This window comes from Morone saxatilis, unplaced genomic scaffold, assembly GCF_004916995.1.
Source record: "Morone saxatilis isolate NCDOM2014 unplaced genomic scaffold, NCSU_SB_2.0 Contig3, whole genome shotgun sequence".
NCBI classification, from domain to species: Eukaryota; Metazoa; Chordata; class Actinopteri; family Moronidae; genus Morone; species Morone saxatilis.
The window spans coordinates 12825505-12850087 of NW_023339873.1; the positions used below are offsets into that span (position 1 = coordinate 12825505).

At 38.4% G+C, this 24583-nt stretch overlaps 2 protein-coding genes across 6 annotated transcripts in view; one reads left to right on the forward strand and one right to left on the reverse strand.

Annotated features, from left to right (window-relative positions):
- ppm1aa (protein phosphatase, Mg2+/Mn2+ dependent, 1Aa) overlaps window positions 1-18006 on the reverse strand; it is a 22807-nt gene extending 4801 nt beyond the window's left edge. For 2 of the 5 annotated variants that reach the window (XM_035673871.1, XM_035673875.1), the window contains exons 1-5: window positions 16005-16143; window positions 14242-15095; window positions 14018-14135; window positions 13067-13178; window positions 12831-12888 (exon numbers count right to left, since the gene is read on the reverse strand). In XM_035673871.1, the coding sequence (XP_035529764.1) occupies window positions 12831-12888; window positions 13067-13178; window positions 14018-14135; window positions 14242-15078 (1125 nt within the window). In that variant the 5' untranslated portion in view covers window positions 15079-15095; window positions 16005-16143. Of the gene's footprint in view, window positions 1-2122; window positions 7304-12830; window positions 12889-13066; window positions 13179-14017; window positions 14136-14241; window positions 15096-15683; window positions 15828-16004; window positions 16144-17892 lie in introns of those variants that run through there. The other 3 variants (XM_035673874.1, XM_035673873.1, XM_035673872.1) reach the window with 3 other exon arrangements.
- A 1802-nt stretch (window positions 18007-19808) lies between these two features.
- On the forward strand, window positions 19809-24552 carry dhrs7 (dehydrogenase/reductase (SDR family) member 7). The gene is made up of 7 exons (XM_035673876.1): window positions 19809-20059; window positions 21353-21505; window positions 21765-21871; window positions 21985-22224; window positions 22388-22510; window positions 22604-22819; window positions 24249-24552. Exons 1-7 carry the CDS (start codon window positions 19930-19932, stop codon window positions 24288-24290), a joined length of 1011 nt encoding a protein of 336 aa, XP_035529769.1. The 5' UTR covers window positions 19809-19929; the 3' UTR covers window positions 24291-24552.
- Window positions 24553-24583: the final 31 nt, after the last annotated feature.

Consider the following 24583-nt stretch of genomic DNA (forward strand, 5'->3'; position numbering starts at 1 on the left):
TTTTTTTTTTTGGGGGGGGGGGGGGGGTGGAGGAATATAAGGGCAGCCTGATTCATTAGGGGTGCACAGGTGGCCCGGGATCTAATGAGTCACATTTTGTTCAGTTCTAACATGCAAAAGGCTCAAAGGGGATATATGTACGTGCTTCAAAAAACACACATTTGTTTTAGATAAGAGTTGTGGGGGTTTTTTTTGTGTGTCATGGCGTTGTTTCTTTTTCAGAAAACGTTTCCATTTAATACCAAAAAGCTAAAAGTGCAACAACACAGTGGCAATGACCATTAACAGCTAACACGTGGATGATAAATTTGCCACAATATTCAGGATGACTTAACACCTTAAAAGTCAAGAGCATTAAATGCTGTTATTTCATGCAACTAAAAGCTGTCATCATCATCTACTTAATAAATAGACACTGACTGTTTCCATCAATTAACTTTCAGAGGACTATTTGTCTGAGTGTGAATGCTACAGCTGGTGTTTCTAATCTGTCTCAGCTATTAACACTGCCCCCCTCTGGCTAGCTGGCTGCCTCATTAGGATGCTGTTTTTGCATCGATCAGCCGGAAATTGAGTAAAAAGAGAAAAGCTATAGCATGGGAGGCGTTTAGCTCTATATTTAATAACAGACACCTCATTGAGAGAAAGTAATCTGTAAAACACACACTTAGATGTAATTAAGCAACAATAACAGTCGTTGGAGTGACAGAACAAACCTCAAACTGCATGATAAATCTGGCCTGGCTTCAGCATCTTTGAACAAAACCCAAAAACATCTCCAAAAATAGCTTGTTTTAACATGCTAGTCAATTCATCACAGGAGCCACAACAATCCAAATTGTACCTGATCTATTAACTGCTCGCCACTGAGCACCGTTTGAACGTTTGACCTTCTAACACAGCTCATGACATTATGTTGACATTTAAAGTAATCCCTCCCACGGTTCTTAATCCCAGTGGCCGTGGACTGCCCTGACCCATCCTCTGAGCTCAAGCCCCTTACGTGCACTCCCCACACACTGACAGAAAAAGGCAGGCAGGCAGACAAACACGACTCTGATACCCAGATAAGTCAACAACACCTCTGCGCTTTAGAAAGCTCATGGGGCTTGAAACAGGCGGCGACCAAAAGGGCTTGCTGATTATCAAACACAGGCTGGAGCATTAAGTCACACACTGAGATTGAATGTGTAACATGATGATAGCCCCCTGTTAGTGCCTCTCATGTGTTAGCATTACATTTGATTTTTCAAAAAATGATTACCCAGCGATTGTTGGTAAAACCCAGTAGTTCATTTAAGACCACTTACAGCTGTAATGAAAGTATTTCCAGAATCCTTAACGACTCTTCTAACATCTGGATGAGAAAATATTCTACCCACTGCATGATAAAAAATATTTTTAACCCATTTCTGCGGCTGGCACTAGCCCAATATGACAGCATTATACTGTATAAATGTAGACTATATACCGATAAAACCTGCACGCAATATAGTCTTTACATTTTGGTTCAGGTGCAATGGCTACCATCTTTGCATTAGGAAAAAGAGGCCCAACCAGATGTTAGACGTGTCTTTAAGGATTCTGGAGATACCTTCCAAACAGCTGTTAGTGCTGTTAGATGAACAGCTGTGTTTTTGGTTTGTTTGTAAAATCAGATGCTTTGTTAGCTCTGTGACTCGAATGTAATGGTAATTATGAAAGTCAATTCTTTAACCTAAAAAAAACCCAACTTAATATGCCAAGCTACTGGAGGAGCCAGGAGAGATACAGTCACTTTGTGCAGATTCTGTGTTGTGACTTTGCCAGATAACAAGAGGAATTATGAATAAGATGTGTCTGGACTTGTGTGACGCATAAAAAGCCTGTGCTGCATGGCAATCTGCGTAATTCACTCTGCAGCTGATCTACACACCAATTTACTCCATCTATACATGAGTCTGAAATTGGCTGTAATGCATGTTCAAGTGGCAGGATGTTTTTTTTTTTTTACTTACGTAATGTAGCTTTCGTTATAAAATCGGTATTTATGTATTTAAGTCTTTTTTCTTTACAATCGTAGAAAGTTTCACTTGTGCAACCGGCCAAAACAGATATATAAAAAAAGTGATGAAATGAGAGGTACAAGATGACAACCCATTTATTTAGTAATACATTCTGCAAACTAGAAATTTTATTCAAACTTCAAAGGCTAAAAAATGAAAGAAAGGAGGGAAAGAAGGGGAGAAAATTTAAGGGGCAGGAAGAGAAATGCATCAATTCACAAGCAAGGAATGCAATTTGTTCAATCGACAACACAAATAGTACAATTTAGTTCAGGGAACAAAGCTTTTTTAAACATTTTCTTTTTTTTTCTGCCATTCCTTTAGAGCTAGAACATAATACAAAATATACAGTTATTGAACTTTGTAAAATCACTCACAGAGGCCTCTGAGAAGCATTTGAATCAACATTGACAATATCTACAGCACTCTAAAGCTATTCTTGAATGTAACCATAAATATAGCAGACATGAATGTATGTATGCACATTTTGAATGCTTACGAGGTTACCATGTTAAAACACTTGCATTTGTTAAAAGTATGACATCATCTGCAGTGAAAAATTAAATAAGCTTTCAAGACTGAGATTCAATGAAGTAGCATGAAAAAAACAAACAAAACAAAAAAGCATACAAACAAGCGATGGTTGAAAAGTTGTACCTTGTGACAACCAGGACAAAGTCACTTTGTTGATAGCTTAAGTACCCTAACATGGGGACAGTTTTTAATCTATAAGAGTGTAATGTCAGCAGCATCACTCCTCATAGTGTTTAGTTGAACAAGTACTTTAGGGGGGCAACATGAGACTGGGTAAGGCAAATCGGTGAGCTTATTTATGAGCTGAAAAAGCTCAGCAAAGTGAGGCTCAGGTCGTCCTGTGAGGGGACAAATAAACCACCACTGCTAAGGGTCACTCAGTAAACGCCACAACCGAGGTACAACAATATGTACAAGAGGGCGCAAGCATTTAAAATCTCTTCAACTTCTGCCAGGTAGTCCTCCGTACAAGAATATACAGGATGCATTCCAGGCAACCAAAGGTAACTCTGTAAATAGCTTTATAATCTTTTTTTTCTACAATAACAATTTTCTGGAAAAAAAGCTGATTATACAGATGATCAGTGCATATGACTATTGTCATTTAGTCCCACATCTCACATTTCTAAAACCCTGAACTCTCGATACAATTCTAGATTTGAGCTAAGTGAGCATCACATAAGTGGACAAATTGGTGAAAATAACACAGGTGAGCATTTGAGGGCATCGTTTGAGAGGTGGTGAGGGGGTCAGCTTATACGACAAGGCCAATAGTGTTCCTAGTCACTAGAAATAAGTTGTCATTTGCAGTAGCCACTTAAATCATTACTTGTTTTCTCAACATCAGCACAATTCAGTCAAATACTGTACATTAGCACAGGCTTATCCCACTCAAATAGATCAGTGTTAAAATCATAAGTTCTAGGGGAGAGCCACAAGAAAACTGCTTTCATTTAAGTCTCCACACATGAACTGCTATGTGAACAGTTTGGATCTACATTACACGAGACAAAAACACTTCCTATAAATGTTATGAGGTATTTCAGTTCTTGAAAATTAAAACAAGAAGAATAGATGCTTGGGGTCAGGTTCTGTTTGGGGATGGGGGACTAAGAGGGATAAAGGTTTCTTTTTTACATAATTAGGTGAAACACCCAGATGTCACAAACCACATCCAAGCCACTGTTAATATCTGCTAACATTCCAGCTACAGCAATTTTGAGTAGTACAAAGCTAATTTCTATAGTTTTCCTTCAGTGGAATAAAGTTGCTTATTGAAATGGGTAAATAACCAGCATCATTTAAGGACCACATCCTGAATTGTTTTAATTTCTGTGGCAATGCAAGACAGTCCAGGGAGGAGGGCATATCAATTAACTCGAGATGCAAAGAAATATTGTTTGTTCCTTATTAAGCTTGAAGGAAATGTTGCTTTAAGAGTCCTCAACACCTACCATGTCTGCAACAAGCAGCCGCAAGCGGAAAACTGTTTGATAAAAGAGCCATTTAGTGCACTTACATAATGTATACAAGCAATGCAGCGCAAAATTAAACAGCTTACAGTACAGTTGAAATAAAAACTAAAGGAAAAAAAAGGCATTTTTGAGCAAACCAAATAAACTCATGTGAAGGGTTTTCATTAGTAGGTATACAAATATTAGTTAGTATTGTGGTATAAATACAGTAATGTAATTTTAAACCAAAAAGATGTAAATTACATTATGTTTCTATGTACTGCTGTTTGTTGCAATTGAGCTTTTTGATAGGAAGGAATATTCAATAAAACGCATTTTCATGCAAAAACTCACAACAAAATAAATTTCCCTACTTGACATGTTAACTGTATTGAGTCAACACAGGAAATCTACGGAGTTATGAGATGTTGTTATTCATGTCATTTCTAGGGCGACTGTTTACCCTATGGAGTTTTCACTGTAAACACATCTTTAATCTTCTATCTATCTTTAAGACCTTACAAACATGTCAGCTTGCGGTCTTATCGTTCTTTACCGGTTCACTTTTTATGCCATGTTACCAGGACAGCAATTGCTGACATACACATTACTGTTCTGCAACGTCAGCAGAAGTGTGATTCACATCACCTCTTGTTTTTGTCCTGTATGTTCATCCTTGTTTTCAAGCTAGTACAGTGTGGACGCAGTCGTTAAAACATTTCTCTACAGCACCACCAGTGGTCAGAAACTCCACAGAATACCTTTAAAAGCTAACAATAAAAGTCTTTCAAAACTCACTCTAACAACTTAACATTTTAACTTTTGCAGGTAGGTTCTCCCTTTATATTGTTGCTTCTTGTGATATAGACTTTTCAATTACACAATTTGATACAAATTTTGACACAAAAGCATATTAGAGAGCAGCTAATTTAGGTTTAGTTAAGTTAAAGTCTTTGTTATGTTAAAGATTTAATAATTTGCTACCCACCACCAACCTAAATGCAGTGAAATAGTTAGGATTGTCATTTTGAGAAATGAAGAATTACAAATTTAGTCCATATTTATTGTATATTATATAAATTAACCTGTTCAAATCTTCAGTGTTAATCAGAGGGACACCAAAGTATAGAGGGAAACCTTTGTTTGCCAAAACAAACACAAATTCAACTAACCATCTCAAGACAAACCAGAATCACATTTTGTCCATGGCAAAATACTAACTCAAGCGACATGATTTATTCCTTGAAAGTTGAAGTCAAAAATATATACATACATAAATTTCCAACAATGCAATTTCAGACAAAAAAAATAGCGAAAATAAATTTGAAATAAAACCATTTCTCTTCAAGAAATATATCTACTGTGTGTGTTAAATACAAATTTAGTCAGTGACTATTGATCTTTTCAGAGGGGGAAACTAACTGATTTTTATTTTTATTGTTTTAAATCAACCCACAGACCATCAACTCTTCAGCAGCAAATCGTATTGTGCCCTGGCTTATGGTGGGGTGGGGGAGGGTTTTAAGCAGAGAAAGACTGATGGCAATAAAAAGGTGCTATACAACCATGAGCACTCATTACAGTTAGCCAAATTGTTCTTAGATTTAATGTCCAAATAAAAGACCGTGTGAAACAAAACAGCCTTGTAAGTTTTACAGTCAACAGTTTCTTCTATCATCAGACTGATAATGGGTGATTTTCTTTTAAAATAGTCAGTGCTTAAACGGTTCATCAGTCAAATTATCAGATGTTAAAGGTAGAAGCTAAAAAAATCTATCTGTACCACATACAAAAACTGAATCTCATGAAAAGCAAAACTTGGCATAGGCTGTAATAAAGCTGAAACAAGTGATTATAAATCATATGGCACCCACAGTGGGCACTGGTAACAATGTACGTTTAGACACTGATATTTAAATATGACACAATAAATGTGTAAACTAGTCAAGACCTGACTAGCTGCAAACCATTGCACACTATGGGTCAATTGAACTACTTGTGTCATCTCAGGTTACAGTATAGTTCTGATATATAGCTTGAAGTTGTTCAAATAGCGTAACAGCATGTAAACTCTGTTATCCAAAGCTTTTTGGAATAAAAAGTAGTGAACGCCTATGTTGGGTTGATATGGAACACTGGCTGAAAAAAGAAAGGGGGCAGACAATGGGTACGCATTGGGAAAGCAAATCCCTTAAACTCCAGCTTGGTCTGTTGTTTAAACCACCTTAGAAAAATTTAAATTAGAGTTGCACATACAGATCTGCCTTTACACTAACACACGTGCGCACATACATACACACAAGCACCCACGCACGCTTGCAAGTATCTATTCGCACAGACAAACGTGTTAACAGGGGTATTTTTTTCATCGGATGCCTCGAAGAAATGAAAAAAAAAAAAAAAAGAAAAATATTTTTCACACTTCCAAAATGACTGAGAAACACCTTTGCCATTGCCATTATTATTTGAGCATGTACAGAAAACCGCTTACAAAAATAAAATACAATAAAAAAAGCACAGGGAAAAAAATAATTAGGATTTAAATGGTTTGATATAGAGAGCTTACTGTGCTGTCAACTATACAATTTACCCGTTTCTTAAAGGAGAATAGACTAACTGAAAAAAAAAAAAGAAAAGAAAAGAAAAGTAAAAGCGCAGAGACATTGTGCCTGGAGGACAAGCAGAAATATTCACTGAATAGACATTTGTTACAATTCCAGAAGAGCAGGAAAAGGCAGATAGTGCATAAAAGGTTCTCTTTTTCATTTCTTTCATTTTTTAACTTAAAATCAAGCTGCATTAAATACAGGCTGTTTGTACAGGACAATTGCACTTCACAAAAACAGAAATATACAAACACACACAAGGAAATGTGAATCAAATTAATTACAGCAAAAAACCTTACTACTTAAGCTGATTAACAAAAAGAAAGAAGACCTTGTGGACTTGTTATGGATTACTTTAGAGGAGAATATTAGGGTGGTTGAACAAAAAGGGGAGACAAGACGTTAGGGATCCTGAACTCCAGAGTGGACTGGTGCTGCACTATTCCAGGTTTGTGTGCATGCAACTCCTCCTCTTCCTCCTCCTCCTCCTCTTCCTCCTCCTCCCATGAAATTCCCTTCTTAGAAACCAAAAGCTCAGAGTGACGGAGAGACAGACTGCTGAGCTGAGCTGCTGTGGATCTTGAGAGGATGGTGGTTTGTAAACTCTATGCTGTGTTAGTGGTAGGAGGTTGTGTTACCACATGTCGTCTGTGGACGCAGAGTCCTTGATAAGAGAGAAGAGGGAGGAAAAACCCTTCAGACTCTACATGCACCAGATCTCTATCAAGAACTGGACAGGTTTAAGCATGTAGGACACAAACTGACACATAATAAAAATCATCCAGGAGTTGATGGCGATATCAACACCATAATTTCCCTCAACATCTTTGATGCTACTGTAAATACTTTTACAAAGTGACATATTATATATAATGTACTTTTTTTTTTAATGAAAGCTGCATTAATTGACTACAGTTGACTACCCAACACCACTATATACCATCCGCATAGATTGTAAGTGTAATTCAGGTTTATAAGGCCACCTTGTCAGGTATCATCATTTACTGAACACATACCAAGTATTATCTGTAGCTGCTATTTGTTTCAAATTTACAGTAAAATAAATGTTTTCAAACATGATAACAGACCATACAGTTCAGGTAAGTGTAGTGATGATTTTAGCACCCTTTCAGCCAAACAGCAAACCACAAGTAACAAGATTGATATCGTTAAACCAAATCTTTTGATCACTGCATATGATCTACTACAGTATGCTTGTAAGAATATAAATGTTCTGTCTCAGTAAGAATAACAGTAAAAGTTCTGCAAATAATCAATAATTGCACAATAAATATTTGGTCGATGTTGATTCAAGTTTAACACTTTAACTGAGAAACATGCAACTTGTCACTATATGAAAGCTCTAAACTATTTAAATTACGATACAATAATTGGTCCGAGGATTACACAAACTAATTGCCAATGGTTCCATAAAACAGACGCCGGTTGAATGTATTTATGTATACATATGTGATTGACTATATGCCGTCAATGCCCATATGCGACTGATTTGGCTCAGGATATGACTTGTTCAAAAAGCAGACCCCAAGACACATGCCAGCTATATGTTCATATAGCTATATTCACAACCAAACGTGGATGAAAACAAAAATGTGCAAGTCACAGAACTGGAATCAGTCTCTAAAATACATGTGTAACATAAAATACCAACCAATACAGGAGACTTGTATGCTACTTTATGCATACTTGTTTTAATCTATCTAAGGCCTCCTCTACTTCAGGTTTGGGGTTGTTTTAGGTTTGTGGAAGTGGCAATGTTTGAAAACTCTTGACAAACATTGTGTAATTTGCCACCTTTCACAAGTTTAGACATTAACCTGGCATCGACCATCCACTGGGTTGAAGCCTTAAATGTGAAAATATACGAATTTATTAATAGTTCAATACCTGCATGCTAAGAGCTGAAGAATATTCTCACACTGACTGACATTATTCTTATATCTGTTGTAACTGCAGTTTCATTTTAGCACTACTTGCAGGATACATCGCCGACGATCATGTTTGATAGCCAATCCTAAGGATCGATATCAGGTCTGATCCAGGGTATATTTGAATGGATCAATATCGGCAGTGTAGTGAATGTGAAAAATAATCTTAGTGCACTGGTGCAACTGACATAGACACCTGGATTAACACAACACACAAACACTAATGAATATAACATCACTGTGTCTCGTAAAATGTTCTGATTGTGTCAGGAGTTCTCAAACTTATATCATACACTCATATCAATAACGTAATCTTTAACCAGTATTTACGGCAAGTAACTCACAAAAAATAGTCAACATGCATACATACACCGAGCATCTCGGTAACAAAATGTTCAGGTTGTATGTTGAGTGTGCACTTGGCAGCGGTGTTATTTGGATGAATACAAGTTTTGGATATTGAAGGTTTTGATCTGGGTAAAGAACTAGTGTCTGCATGCCTTGACATTACCTTGTTACAATGAGTGAGATGTCTGCAAATAGTCACTACAGTTTAAAATAGGAACAAATATTGTGCACAACAAAAACACCTGAATGTTTGCCTGCATTCTGTTTTTGTACTTTTACTATTTACATTTAAAAATATAAAAACTAAACTAAAAGTTTAGAAATTATTCATTTTTGTTTACAAAAAAAAGTCTAATTTTAATCCTGTATACCAAACTACTAGTATATGGATAAAGTAGTATAAGTCCTTACTAAAGTTAATGTCAAGTTGATTTAACAAAAGTAACACTTTATCTATGCATTTCTTTACAGATAAAATCTATTGTTTGTGTATTATTTTAACAAATATTTTTGATTTGTTAAAATTTTTTTTTAATTATTTGTCTTTACACGGCCGTGAGTTTTATGGAGAGGAATTGTAGATATTATTAATAAGGCCTTCTGATGAATGTTTTACCTTAATACAAACAAAACTGCCAACAACTATCTGGAGATGATGTCTACAGAGTTTTGTTTGGTTACATAAAAGCAGTAAGGGATGTCTCAAACCACTTATTTAAAATTTCAATGTCAGAAAACGCCGATTGAGGTATAGTAGTCTTTGTTCCATTATTGACACTTATTTGATGTGGACCACAACTTCAAAAAGACGGCCCATCTGAATTTAAGGAAACTGTACTGGCAGCTGTGGTGAATAGTTATTATTTCTGGTGCAAGCACAGCCACTACCCTCACAGAGGAAATGCAAAATACCGACTACAGACTCTCCAAGGTTAGTCACAGATTACACACATGGCAAGACAAAGAGACATTGCCACCTACCACTGTATGCAGTGTGTTCACGACTACATCTGACATCCTTTCTTATAGAGATTTTAGTTACATTGTGTGCTTTTACAAAACACTAACCAGTGACAAAACACACCGGTATGACATATACCCTGTTAAAAAAGACACACACATTTTCTAAATAATGTAATTAATTACACAGCCATACTGAAATATTTGACCTGAGTTTAAAATGGCCCAAAATAAATAAAAAAATGCATTTACTTCATAAAGGTGATTGTCAACCACACAATGATAAGTAGGACTACTAGGATAACTAGAGGTACAACAACAACAACAACAAAGGGCTGTATATCAGAATGTTTGAAAAGAAAGCACGTGAAGAATGAGAAAAAGACAAAAGGAGTTTGTGATCTAATGTAAGTATCTAATGAAGAGAACAGAACTCTTCAGTTATAATGCTACATGCTATCACCATGGTCCCAACACCAAGTGGTGATACAGACATATACATAAGGAGATTCTGGTGGGAAAGATCAAATACTAGCAGAATGTTTGGGCACTAGGGGTGTAAAGGGCAGTCCACACCGACAACGCTAACTGTAACAATAATGATGTGAGCATCTACATTGATGAATGATAATGTTGTGTAAACAGTGGACCTAATGCGCCGCGCGGCTTAGGATGTGGGTTCACGGTAGAGACGTTCCTGGCGACTAATTTCTGTCACTTAAACAGAAATTTAAATTCAGAACAGTCGACTAGTTTTACTAAAAGTAAGAATAAACTCGAAAAAATAGCCAGAATTGAGCACGACGTCTTCGATAAGGTTGAACAATGTCTGGAAAAATATAGTCCGTATTTAACAGCCATTTGAAAACGTTGCATAGATAGTTAATAATAACCTGAGCGGGATCACAGCGTCAGCGGGTTGGGACGGTGAACAATTAAATCTTGTTTTGCTGATGGTGGCTAACGTTAGCAGTCCTAGTGCCAGCAGTCTACTCTCCTTACATGTCCACCGTGCTGAATGTGGTTATGTGCCAGTGTACTTCTGATACAACCTCATTTGTATTTGTATTTTGCAGTGAATGGTTGCAGAAGCAGTTGTGTCTGTGTAACATCTTAGATGTAACAGTTAACCAGCTTTCTATAATGAAGGCCTACATAAAGTATTACTAATATTTAATTAAACAGACTAGTATTTTTCTTTAAGCAAATAGCAAGGGTAGAAACAAACGACTAGTCGACCAATTGCACGCATCCTTGGTTCATTAAGTTAGGCTTCAGAGACCCCATCAGCGCAAAAGACTGTCAGTATGTCTCAAAATATATGTGTAAATATGTAAAATGATGTTTTGTGTGTGATTTGCAGCCTTAAATTACATTACATACGCGTTTAATAATGTATACCAAAATATAATTCGTAAAATCGCTCTGAAAGTGATCACAATGATATGGTTCACGCCTGTCGTCTTTATAGTTGTGGTGTGGACTCACTTGACTTAAAAAGATATATTTATAGTTATTGTTATACTTATTGTTCTTGGTGTGATGTGTGTAGATCGCACAAAACTTTAACAAAGAATGAATAAAAACAAACAGCAGGAAATGAATAGGCACAATTAAATAAATTAAGTTGATATGCAAATCTGTTTTTTACCTTCATGAGTTCGTATCACATTTTTAACTGTGATATACTGTGCAATGGTATAGTGTTGGACACATATAGCAGAATCGATACTGGATTGGCTTCAGAACAAGGAGGTTTAAATCCCTGGGTGGCCATGTCAAAGCTAAAACTTGAATTCTTTTAAGAATTATTGTAATAACCTAAAACTGTTCACAGCTTCTCTCTTGCATCACCAAGCTGGAACAAATCGGCAAACAAGTGGACAATGTCGAGATGTGCAAAATTGTATCTTAGGAGACCTGAAAGTGCAAATTCTGTCAAAGGTGACTTTTAGATAGATATGGTATTCTATCTTTAAATACTTTAAATACATCTGCAAGCATTTGTAAGAACCTAATTTCACTTTCTCCACTGGAATTCTTTTGTAGTCTGGGGGCAAATTTTATATTCAGGCTGCACCACATATTAAGGAGGAAGTCAAGAGACCAGGCGTTTCTGAAGGTACCCTAATTTTTGAGATAATTCAATGTGTGAAAGTAATTTTTGGAGTCCATCTTTATACAAACTAGAAATAATGAAACAACGTGCCAATTTTCACTGTGAAGGACAAGATGACATGCACAATTAAAATGTAGCCGACGCAGTGAGCTTATCTGCTGAAAATTGAAAAGCACAATATTTGAGTGGACGAGGGCAACAGCTTTGAGGTCTGTTTGTATGCAAAGGAGCAAAGTTTCTTTTAAACCAGTATGTGAGAGAATGTAGGTTTTTATTCCATCCACACAAATACCAAACATTTTCACTTATTTGCTCTCCTATTTGATTTAAGGAATACTACTTAGTGAAATCAGCTCATGTGGTACGAAACAGAGACTTTTTGGCAAAGGACCTGCAATCCAATTGTGGTCCTCTGTCAAAATTAAAGCTTGTGCAATTGATGTTTTACTAGGAGTATTTAAAGGAAACAATCAGACCATGTTTTGCCAGTGTCAGCCATATAGGTAAATTGTAGTGTTACAATATAATGGTACTTTTATGCATTTTCTCTCTTTTTTTGATTCACATAAATTGAACAGAGGACAAAAAAGACACACCGGAAAGGTCACTGTGTCATTGTAGAGTCGATCAGTACCATGTTTTCTCACTGCATTTTAAGAAAAATTCACTTGGCAACAAGAATATTTCCTTGTTCCAACTTGTTGAATACCAACGACATGCGTAAAATTGGTTAGAATTTGCTGGTCACACGTCAAAAACCATACTCCAAGCCAAGCACACCTACAGGGAGTAAAAAGACAAGCTGTGATACTTACTGTGTCATCACTTCGGTAGGGGTTGAGTTTGTTGTAGACCGCTTCAATAACACTTCGTCTGAAGGGAAGTAAAAGTATGAAAATGTTAGATGTTACAAAATGGAAATAATAATAATAATAATAATAATAATGATATAAAAAGAGACTGAGTGATTAAACTGTCAATCACTCTCAGAAAGAAAATCGTTTCACTGATTATGAGGTTGTCATCAATTCTAATCACAAAGCTCACTCACTTGCTTGCCAGCTCTCCTCCAGGGGGGAGGTTAGGGATGGCCTCAGATGCTAACGTCCGCATAACATGGACCAAGTCTGGGACACCTTCATCCCCTTGCTTTTTGAGGATCTCTGTTTGAAAACAAAACGACAGTCTTAAAGTGTTTGACAAGAATGTGTTTCTAAAAACAATGTGATTGATATAACGCAATTAAAATGTTGGAAAAATGTGTATCTATGTGTACAACGATGTGTGGTACAGAAATAACTGACAGGTCAATATTATCATGTTTAAATTAAAGCATAGAAGTTAGTAGGGTAGATCAATCCTGAAGGGACACCATTACTATTATTGATATTGCTTTTTCTCTCTGAGTCAAGGGTCTAAGGATGCTAGACAAGTAGTTTGTTGTGCATTTCATATTGTGTACGCTTAGATAAAAATAGGATTATAGGCTATTGTTGTTGTGTGTGAGAGGAAGAAATGGTAAATTGCAGTGTTACTATTTACAACGTTTTAGGGATATGTTGTTTTGTGTGGCTTTTTTTGTGTGTTGTTGTATGTGTTGAATCAAACTCAGTCGGACTCTAAGATGTTATGTGTGGTTCAATTAAAATGTATTAGATATTGAAAAACCCTCTGTAGTTATTTATAAATCACATATATTGCAATAACATTTGAATACTTAGATTATTTTCAGTGTGGTGTTTAACCATTTTCAAATTTTGTGTTCCCTGACCACTGTAGGTGCTTTCTAAACACAAGTGAGTCATAGGAACACAACTGCTTTGTTTTCAGACTTTTGTGTGTTTCCCTGGCTCTACACACAGCTGTGCCAAACAAGTATTTGTTTATTTAAAAACTAATGCAAAAAACAAGGTTTACATTAAACAAGGAAAAGTCCATAACCAAAAGAAAGAGCATTATTAAGACAATATCCTACTTTATTTAGTGGTCTACTAAATCCTACCTTCTACTCTGCTCTCCAGATATTTATCCAGCTCAGCCTCCCGTTTCACTGCTTCTGGAGATACCTTTGGGGCCCCAGGAAAGCAGATTAACACAACACTCATATTGTCACGGCTTCCCTGTGGAAAATAAAGAACAAAAACAGAGGTTGTGTAAATCAACCACGACACCAAAACAGACAAGTGTGTAACAAAATGTCAATGTAGGTTTTGTGGACTACCATACCTTGTACAAGCAGGTGTCAACAATTTCATTGCTGACTCTTTCAAGATCATCTGTCACCTCTAGCCTTGACCTGACAAAGTCACACAGTTCCTCATTGGCCATGACATCCCAGATGCCATCACATGCTAGTATAATGAATTCATCTTCTGCCTCGCATCTCTCTATTGCATAAACTTCAGGCTCAGGTGACACAAGCTGCTCTGTTGGGCCTTTTCCGTGCACACACTTGTAGTCGAAGTCTCCCAAAGCCCGAGACACAGCTAGGGACCCATTAACTCGCTGGATCATGACTGAGCCGCCGGCATTCTGGATCCTTTCCTTCTCCAGAGGGTTACTGGGTTTGTGATCTTGTGTGAAGAAGTGCACAGCTCCGCCCCGGCTGAGGAGTCCCCGTGAATCGCCACAGTTGATAAAGTAGATATGGCTCGGAGAAATCATCACTCCCACTGCAGTGGAGCCACTGCGGTCCACACCGTGCTTCTTCTCGGAGATGGTTCGCATGTGTTCATCGATCTGCAAGAATCCAGTGCGGATCCCATTCTTCACGCTTTCCACAGAGGCGTCTTCCTGCAGAGCAGTCTGGAAGTCTGAGTTGCTGGTGATGTGCTCCAGCAGGTGCTCACAGCAGTACTTGGCCACCTGAGAGCCAGCATGCCCATCATAAACAGCAAAGAATGACCAGGGGTCAAGACCATGAGGCAGACCAATTACTGCTGTGTGTGCATCTTCCATCTCTACCCGCCAGCCCTGCATGCTGCTCAGCCCATACCTCAGGTGGTTACCCTCACCACGGGAATTGTATTTTTCCATCTTTGGTTTGTCCAGAAATGCACCCATTGTTTCCTCCTTAAGACCTGAAAACACAAATTAAAAGAAAGAAATTCATTTACAAGATATGGCAGAAATGTTGTGTTTCCTAAGATAGCCAATTTAAGCACTGTGGATATATTCAGTTTCAAGTCATGTTATTATGCAAAGGTATGTTGGGGGGGAAAAAATCAATATTTTTCCAAAAAAATATACAATTATTAGTGCTAAACATACTGAATAATTTTCTATATAAATAACAACCCGTATAACATCCATTTGTGGGCAGATTAGCATCCAGGAGCTTCAGTTCAGGCCCCCTGCTCTAATCTAAAAATAGTGGACCTGTGCACACATTTGGGCTACATATTAGGAATACTGCTGGTGTGGATCAGACAGAAACGCCCTTAAAAACAGACCAAGTTTAACATTAATCGTATTGCGAATAGACCGCTGGGCAGCATCTCTCCGACACTTCACCATACTAACTAGTGGAGGTTATATTAGTTGAAGCTATCGTTACATACCAACAGAGCTAACGTTAGCTCACCCGACCTACCAGTTACTCGACAACCACCAAGAAACAATTTCAGGAGATCTGACAGATCAAACATGAACGCTACCGCTGTGCTAACCTCATTAACACCATAAACCCGCTCACTGACGACGGCTCTCGGTGTTGGATCAACGTTAAAAGTTAGCTCCGTAGCAAGTCCAGACCACAACCCAAATAAACAAACAGCCTTGCCTATTCGCGGGCCTTGACCCTTGTCCCTCACAGCTAACTTTGACAGGCCTCTCTCTCTCTCTCTGCCATGGTAGCGTCATGTTGAGGCGAGCAGAGCTGTCGGCCTTGCTAAGGTAGTGTCGCTGAATGCTAACGCGGCTAGGGGAGCTAGCTGCCCCGCGTCCCTCCAACACTTCTCCGGCTTAAGAGTGAACATCATGTGACTTACCAAATATCCAAAAGACCAGTTGACAGCAACTGAAGCTGCGACAGTAACACGGACTGAGTGGTCGCAGCACAGAGCTACACCGACGAGATCAGAGAGAGGAGGAGGGGGGTGGCAGGCGGTTGGAGCTACGCTAGCGTAGCCAGTTTGAAGCTAGGCAACGAGCATCGTCACTGACAGCTCAATATAGTTCATATAAAAGAGCGTTCAGGTGCGGAGGTCCCTGCTCTCCCGTGGCCGCATTACATTAGTCCTGCTCAGCGGCGATCGAAAGGCTCGTTCTGTAACGAGGACAGGCTGTAAGGTGAGCTGGATGAGGTCCAGGAGCTTTGTGTGGTGAGGCAGGCAGGGGGGGAAGGGCTGAAACGGTCTGTGCCCCCAGCCCTCTCCCAACTAGCACAGCTTCACAGGCCTGCTAGCTCCCGTTAGCGTTCTGAGGAGCACCGAGGCCCCCCCCCTCGCGAGCCCCTCCGGGAAACAGCGCTCGGGCTGCTGAGGGCGGGTTCCCTCCCGGCGCTAACGCGTGGCCGGGAGGCGGTATACGCATACTTCCGGCTTCGTTTTCAGAGCGAGGGCTGCCGGCACCAAAGCCTGTACGTCATACAATGCTGGAGTAGCCTTGTGGGCTGGAGTACGCCTTGGTCACCCTGAGTGGACTTTGTTCTCGCTGCTATGCAAATTTTTATTCACGAACAGAAAATGGAGCCAAAAATCACGTACCTAGCGGACTTGGCCGTTCCTTTTCTCCGCTGGAACTGAGCGTCTTTTGGCTTTTAAATCTGCCTGATGTTTAGTTAACATAACGCAAACAAAGTGAATACCTTAGCTGAGTCATTATGAAAAGTTTTTCCCGGAAGCCCCTGTTTGTTTATTTTAATTATTATTATTTATTTTATTTATTTTTATATTTTTTTAATATATATATATATATATATATTTTTTTAATTTGTACTCTATCTTTGATTTATTTATTATTTATGTCACCAATGTGCTGATTGTTATTGTATACCTTGTAGTTTTGTACATTTAAATTGTTCCAAAAAAAAGGAAAAAAAAGATATATATATATCTGTAAGTCACATCTGAATTGTAACCATCTTTTTTGCAATAAAGATGACTTTGAAAAAAAAAAAAGAATATACCTTGGATAAAAAGTTCGGTAATTTGCCTCACAAATACTGTTTTTTAACAATTTATATTTGAGAGGGTTTCATTAAATTTATTTGAATTTTTCCAGCCAAATTCTATATACAGACTGCTTTTTTACTGTATTTTGCACATAACATAGATCTCAATCTTGTACCAATAAAAATATCATTAAAAGCTGTAAGACTATGTGTTGTATTTATGTAAATAAAATGTTACCTTTGCTTTGTATTTCCCTGATTATCTACTGTGTTCTGAAGCAGCAGATCTCTTTGGACTGATATTGTGGATTAAACGAGAGAGACTTGTTCCATCTATGAGTTTTGCGCTGACTGCAATAATTCTTAAATTGTCTATACAATTATAAATTTTATTAATGTATTTGTTTATTTATATATTTTTTTGGTCTATTTTTCTAACCTTCTGCACTTAACCCTCTGCTATGTTTGAATGTATGAATTTTGCATTGAGGTTCTTCTTCTCAAAATGAGCGACATGTGCAATTTGTTCAATACACTTTTCTTTTTTAATTACAACTTCCGGGATCATCACATGACGCACTTTGGCCCACAAAGCATTTTCCCCATATATACATATATTAGAAAGGAGCGGCTGTAAAATCGTAAATATATTTTTCTCAGGGTCACAAACCGCCCAAAATGACTGTTTTGTAATCAGAATTGGATCCATTTAGTCTAATAACATTTGGAAAGTCTAGTGTGATCGTGTGATTATAATATTTTACCCCATTGATGTGTGCGGGGGGCGACAGGGAGCCAGCTCGGTCAGCGGAGGTCTCGGAAGCGCATGCTCTCCGCCGGCTCGATTGGAGAAGGAGTCCTGTGCGCATGCTCTGCACGCAGTAACAGTGAGCAACTTTCATAGGAATGAATGGCACAGAGCCACTAAGACAGGACCCGGATGTTGCAGGTTGCGTACTCGAAAACATGACATCATCCCTGAAGAGTTGTGTCTGCTCAGCCTGCAACACAGAGGGCATGTACACAGGAACATGGGCACCCAAATCTGATACAGCCTGCACATCGTGCCACAGATCTTTATGGATTGAATGTAGCCTATATCTGGCATCTCCAGCAAACTGTGCTATTATGTCATTTTAATGGATGACTGAATCCCATGTGCAAACAATCAAAGCAGTAAGGAATATTTGTCATATACGTATAAGTTATATGTGTAGTGTAATGCAATACGATGTGCTCCTAAGTTTGTGCTAAAATAATAATGTGAAAAATAAGAATAACAAACAAATAATTGTAAATAATCATAGGTCACAAGTGCAAAGGATTCAGTGAAGACTGTGCTATACAAGGCTGAAGATATATGGACAAATATGTAAGTATATCAACGCAGAAAATACTTGAATCAGTTGATGTTCTTAAATGTAGAATGTAAAGTCCTCTTGGTTGCTAAACCCTCAGATTCCTCAATGGTATATGCCAACAGGCAGTAGAATTAATGAGCATGTTATTGTTCTGGTGTTCAGGATTAAAAAAGGATTTCGCAAGCCTATGCTGCATATGCCAACTGTATGGCCGGCATCAATAATCAGAGAAATAAACTGCCTTTTACAACAACAAATACACAATGCAGGAGTCTGTATGTCCTTGATGCTGAGAAACACTCTTGTCCACTGATGATGAGTATGGGACAAGCAATACTTCACAGACTTAATGTTTGTTCTTGGCATTCCACTTTTTATTTAACATGGCAGTAGAGCGAGAGAGAGACTGAAAATGTAAGTGAGAGAGAGAGAGGATAACATGGAGCAAAGGACCTTGGGCCAGACTCAAACCTGGGTCGCTGTGGTAAGGACTCAGCCTTGACACGTGGTACAGGCTCTACCCGGTGAGCTACCGGGGCAACCCACAGATTTAATGTTTTATATCCAATGTCATATGTGATAACAATGCTCAGGATTCTGCTGTAAAACAATCTGTACCTCTCTTAGTAGAGCCCAGTCTGATGGTCACCTTTTTAGCTTCTGATATTTCTCTGTTGACCTGTGCATTATTGCAGAATTACAAGCCATGGACAAATTGCTCCATCTCTTTCTTGAGGCTTTTTGTGTTGCGCTGCTGCACATTTTAACACGGGAAGAATGAGCCTGGCTTATTTTGGTTTTCCATCTCTGTTTTGAAAGAGAATTTTGAAACCATGTTTTAGAGAACAAGTTTCTGTGTAACACTTTGTAACTGTTGTGGTTGAAGGTCATTATTGCAAAAAAGCTGACATCCACCACAGAGAGAAAAAAAGGGGCAGTTTCTGCAACCTCATGCGAAGGCAGACTAGGCGAAGACTAGAAGCCTATGAAATTAAAAGTAAATACAGTATAGATACATTTGATTGATTGTCTGATAAACCTGCATTATATAGTGAAACCATGTTAAAAACTGGGAATGGAAATTTGAAGTATGAAAGCACAATAACAGTTGACATATGATTATATGTGTTGTGGGAGTGTTAATCTTAATTAAAAAATAATATTTTTTGCACCAGGGTCTACTTGCAGATAAACCTGACCTGACTGAAGGTAGTTACAATAATTTAAAAAATAAAAATCTTTTACACCATTAATATTAATTTATATCCATCCATGGCAATTTTTCCCCCAAAATCGACAATCACTGAGCTTTAATTCTGAAAATATCAGAGCGGAAGTGACGTCGATATCCGTTATCTGCAGTTTGTTGTGATTGAAGCTTGGTCATGCGGTCGTAGCTTCTTGACTTCAGTCATAAGTCTTCCCATCCCTCCTTATGAGATGGACTGTTGCATTGTATCTGCGCTGTGCTGTTTAATCCCACTTTATCTTCTTATTCACTTCCTGTGTTTCGTTTTCGCGGATGCAGACTTCACTCTGCTGTGGGCGAGTCTGTTAGGACACAGGCCAGGTGAGTCCTCATGTCTCCTGTTGAATCCAGTGTCCTCTAACGTAGGACAACGCAATAACAATAAGTCACTAGCTGGTTAACGTTTGATCCATGACGGTGTTTAATGGTGGTCCTCTGAGCTCTTCAAAGATCACACTACACGTTTTATATGTGGGGAGGTTTTCTTAAAGTCTGACCCTGCTACATGTTCTCATATCAAGGACCAGAAGTGGAAAAAGTATCCACGTATTTTACTTAAGTATAATGCAAAAGCAGTAAAGACAGTACATACATATTATTAGGAATATATAGGCTACTAAAGTAAAAGCAGAATGGCTCATGAGTGTTATATGATCTATAGTGTAAACAGCATATTCATATGATACCTCCAGCTGTAACAGCTCACTATTGTCATTATTATATATATTTTCCTAATGTAAGTGGTGCACATGTTTATACTGTATATATCTTAGTGAATCATTAACTCCCCGGACTGTTCTTTGTATTTATTACCCCAATACACACTAACTATACTCTGCACCACACTGCTTTTTGCACTTATCGTTAGATGCTAAACTTAAGGTCATTCTCTCAGTACTTGTACTCTATGCAAAGACAATTAAGTGGAATCATATCTAATCTAAACATTGTCATCATGACAGTTTGTCCACCTGAGAGCACTGTGAAGATGATTTCTACACTGTAAACATGTTTCACTAAGTATGAATCTTGGTCACAATTAAATAAGAAAGACATCTATGGGATCTGTATGAAGATACTTTGTTTACATCATGTGTTTTTGTAAAAGAGCAACATCTTTCGGCTTCTGATTCTTTTTTTAACTCACAAATCTCAATATCGTCCTCAATAATCTAGTATCTGTTGAGCCATAATACTGATGGATACATAACAAATATTTCACTGTTGTAGCTAAAAGGTAAAATATTTTCCTCTGAAATATAGTGAGGTATAAAGTGGCAAAAAATAAAATACACAAGTAAAGTACTTAAAAACTGTATATGTAAATATTAGTTTCCACCATTGTCAAGGACAACACACAGGGCAAACGACATTGATTTTTAAAAAAATATCCAAGTTGGCTCTCAAACATGACTAAGTTCACGCCCTACAATAATTAGAAAACAATAATAATGATAGGGAAACCAGAACTAATGAAAAAGTTGATGTTTAATGAAATAAAGGTCAGCATAACATTTGTTTATTTTCCCTACATAAATCATATTCATTCAGCTTTGACCACAGCATATTTTGCCACTATTGAAATGTTGACAGTTGTGTGTTTTCATTAACCAGAGAAGAAGCTGAAGGGGCTGGTGGTGTGGGTCACTGGAGCCTCCAGTGGTATCGGGGAGGAGCTGGCCTATCAGCTAGCAAGATGCGGCTCGCGTCTAATCCTGTCTGCTCGGCGTGAGGATGAGCTAAATAGGGTCAAACGTTGCTGTTTAGGTGAGAGATTTTTTTGTTTTGCAAGGCCTTTGTATGGCCCAGCTAAAAGAAAGTTTGCTTAAAATTCACAGTAATTTAATTTCTACTGTTTAACACTGCAGTATAATAGAGTAATAACATTAACACTTTGCCACAGGAACTTAAAACCAACAGTAAATTGCACAAGGGTTTCAGTAATTCCTCTGAGTTTGTTTAATTTTTACTTTTATTCTTACTCAGTTGTGACCAGCTGAATTCTTTTCGTCATTTATTCCTAAAGAGTGCTCCGACCTCCAGGTTGAAGACATTCTTGTTCTTCCACTTGATCTGTTGGAGAGGACATCGCATGAGGAAAAAACAAAAGTTGCAGTCCAGCACTTTGGACATGTAAGGCTTTTTCATCACTAGTTTCATTGCAACAAGAACATTTCTTTTATTGAAATTCACATTGTGCTGTTTTTCTACTCTCTGGTTCTGTCCACTCTTCCATGCCTTTCCAGATTGATATCCTAATTAACAATGGCGGCCGAAGCCAGCGCTCTCTGTGCATGGAGACCAGTGTTGATGTGTATCAGGCCTTGATGGATCTCAACTTCCTGGGTACGGTCTCCATCACCAAGCAGGTGCTGCCTTACATGACGCAGCAAGGCACTGGGAGCATTGTGACTGTCAGCAGCGTAGTTGGCCTTGCTGGGGCGCCCCTGGCAACAGGTTACTCTGCCAGCAAACATGCTCTTCAGGTGAAGGGAATACACATAGCAACTATAATAGTCACATTACCTTTGTCTGGATTGCTCATTAACTTTTTTAGTAGTTTTATATGAGAAATAAATACCTTTATAAGTGATTAGCTGTCTGGGCCTGTGTATATCCTGCTGCTGATTGTTACTGTGTTTTCTACAGGGTTTCTTTAATTCCCTTCGGACTGAGCTGACTGACTTTCCAAACATATTAATCAGCACAGTGTGTCCAGGCCCTGTGCAATCACAGATTGTCCACAATGCCTTCACAGAGGAACTGAACAAGGTAATGTATTTTATAGAGCTGTTTTTTTATCTGTACTTGAAGTATATTTCAGTAGTTTGTCTCCAGTAACCCATTTCCCCTCCATTACCTAAGCCTGTAGCCATGGCTGGTAACCAGGAACACAAGATGACAACAAGCCGCTGTGTGCGTTTAATGCTGGTGGGAATTGCCAATGGTGTCAAGGAAATGTGGATTGCACAACAGCCCTTCCTCCTGTTTTACTACGCCTGGCAGTACGCTCCCACATTTGCCTGGTCCGTCACAAACATGTTGGGCAGAAAAAGGGTGCAGAACTTCAAAGCTGGTCTGGTAGGTGTTTATTCTCCTTTTAGGAAATACGGTGCATATTCAGCCTAAGCTTCAGCTGTATTGTCAGGGAGGTCCACCTGGTGTAGTGCTAAAAAAAATCAAATATCACAATGTTTTTTACCTAATAGCTCTTCTGAATGAGTTGGCGGGAGTCTAGATGTGTTCATGCTTGCCTTTTTTCACTGTTCAAACACCAAAAGCTTCATTTTTTATTTATTTTTTGTATGGATTAGATGGATTTTACCTTTGGACAGAGCCTGGCTAGCTGTTTCTAGTCTTTGTGCTAAGTTAAGCTAACCGGCTGTTGGCTCCACTGGCTCCAGCCACATATTTACTGTAGAGACATGAGAGCAATTTAAATGTTCTCCTATAATGTGGGTGGAAATACAGTATGCTGGGTCGCTAAATTACGTACCTAAAACTCCTACAAGGAACGTTGATTTTGTTTTGTTGATTCTGGTGGCCTGAGACTACATCTTATCAATTTATCAACTACTTGACACAAAAAAGGTTAAGAACTTTTGATCCTATAGGTCATATAAAGGCATCAATATTTAATCAAGACTGTTTCATAACCAGTTAAAAACTCCTTGAAGTATATTTAATGTACTGTAAAGTTGTTGCAACATTAAGGGAAAGTCAGAGCAATGCCGATCAGCCACATGCTCAAACAGTCATAGGGAGAGATTTAATCCAGAAACAAGTGGAAACACCTGTTTGGGTGTGCCATGGGCGTATAGGACCTTTAACAAAACATTTCCTGCACTACTGCAGAATTATTTTCCATTTTTAAGATGTATGCACATCCTGTCAAATTCTGATAAAAAGGCACACACACGTGTGATAGGACCAATTTGTTGGTTCTGTAGGTTTGGACTTGCTTTTGCATTCTGTATGGTTGACCTTGCTTCGTTAGACCTGGGACCGGGGGTTTCTCACCGTCTCAAAGCACTGAAAATACTTGGAATAAAGCAGAACGTGGCAGACACTATGAGGAGCTGTCTCTTAACAGCTGGGGGGCTCAGCTGTTACTGACCTTGCTTGAGTCTAATGAGAAGAAGATGGTAGCCGGGGTATGACAGTGAGCATGAGTACTTCCCCGCGGTACTGACTGACTGACTGACTGACTGACCAGTGTGTCTGTTGGCCTCTGCTGGACAGTGACAGCTGAGGGCCACAAAGAAAGGTCATGTTCCAACAGGCCAGACATTGGAGTGTCACATGCTCATGCTTCAGTGAGGTCTGTAACGTATCCTTTTGAGACAAAAAAAACACTCCTAAAACTTAACAAAAACTATACAGTATTCTGAAACAATGAAGTCACAGGGGGTAAAGCAATGTCATGTTTGTGACCACCAAACGATTACTTCAGATTTATAAATCTCCCCCAGGACAAGATGGCAGTTCTAACAGTTTGTTTCTTTCACAGGATGCAGACTCTGCCTACTTCACCAAGCCCAAGACCTCCTGAAAGTTACATTCTCAAGAAGAAACACGTTTATTGCATTCCTAATATTAAACCTGGAAAGTGATGTGGGTGTTCCTGCAAAATTGTAGGGTCCTGGCTTTCATTTGAAGGAAAGCATTTAAGGACAAGACTTTCAAATGTAAATCCTATATTTTACTGTCTTGTAACAAGCATCTTCAGGTTATGTGAACTCATTTTGGATTCCATGTAGGAATGAACTTTCACTAACCTTTTTGAATGGCTAATAAAATTTAGTTTGGATCAATTTTCAGTTTATTTAATGAAACACAACAACA

Excerpts from the sequence above, each read along its gene's own strand:
- dhrs7 (XM_035673876.1), top strand. The coding sequence starts at position 19,930 with ATGGACTGTTGCATTGTATCTGCGCTGTGCTGTTTAATCCCACTTTAT. Across the intron at positions 21,506-21,764 it reads GGTCAAACGTTGCTGTTTAG|AGTGCTCCGACCTCCAGGTT; the intron begins GTGAGAGATTTT and ends TTATTCCTAAAG. Across the intron at positions 22,511-22,603 it reads TCACAGAGGAACTGAACAAG|CCTGTAGCCATGGCTGGTAA; the intron begins GTAATGTATTTT and ends CCATTACCTAAG.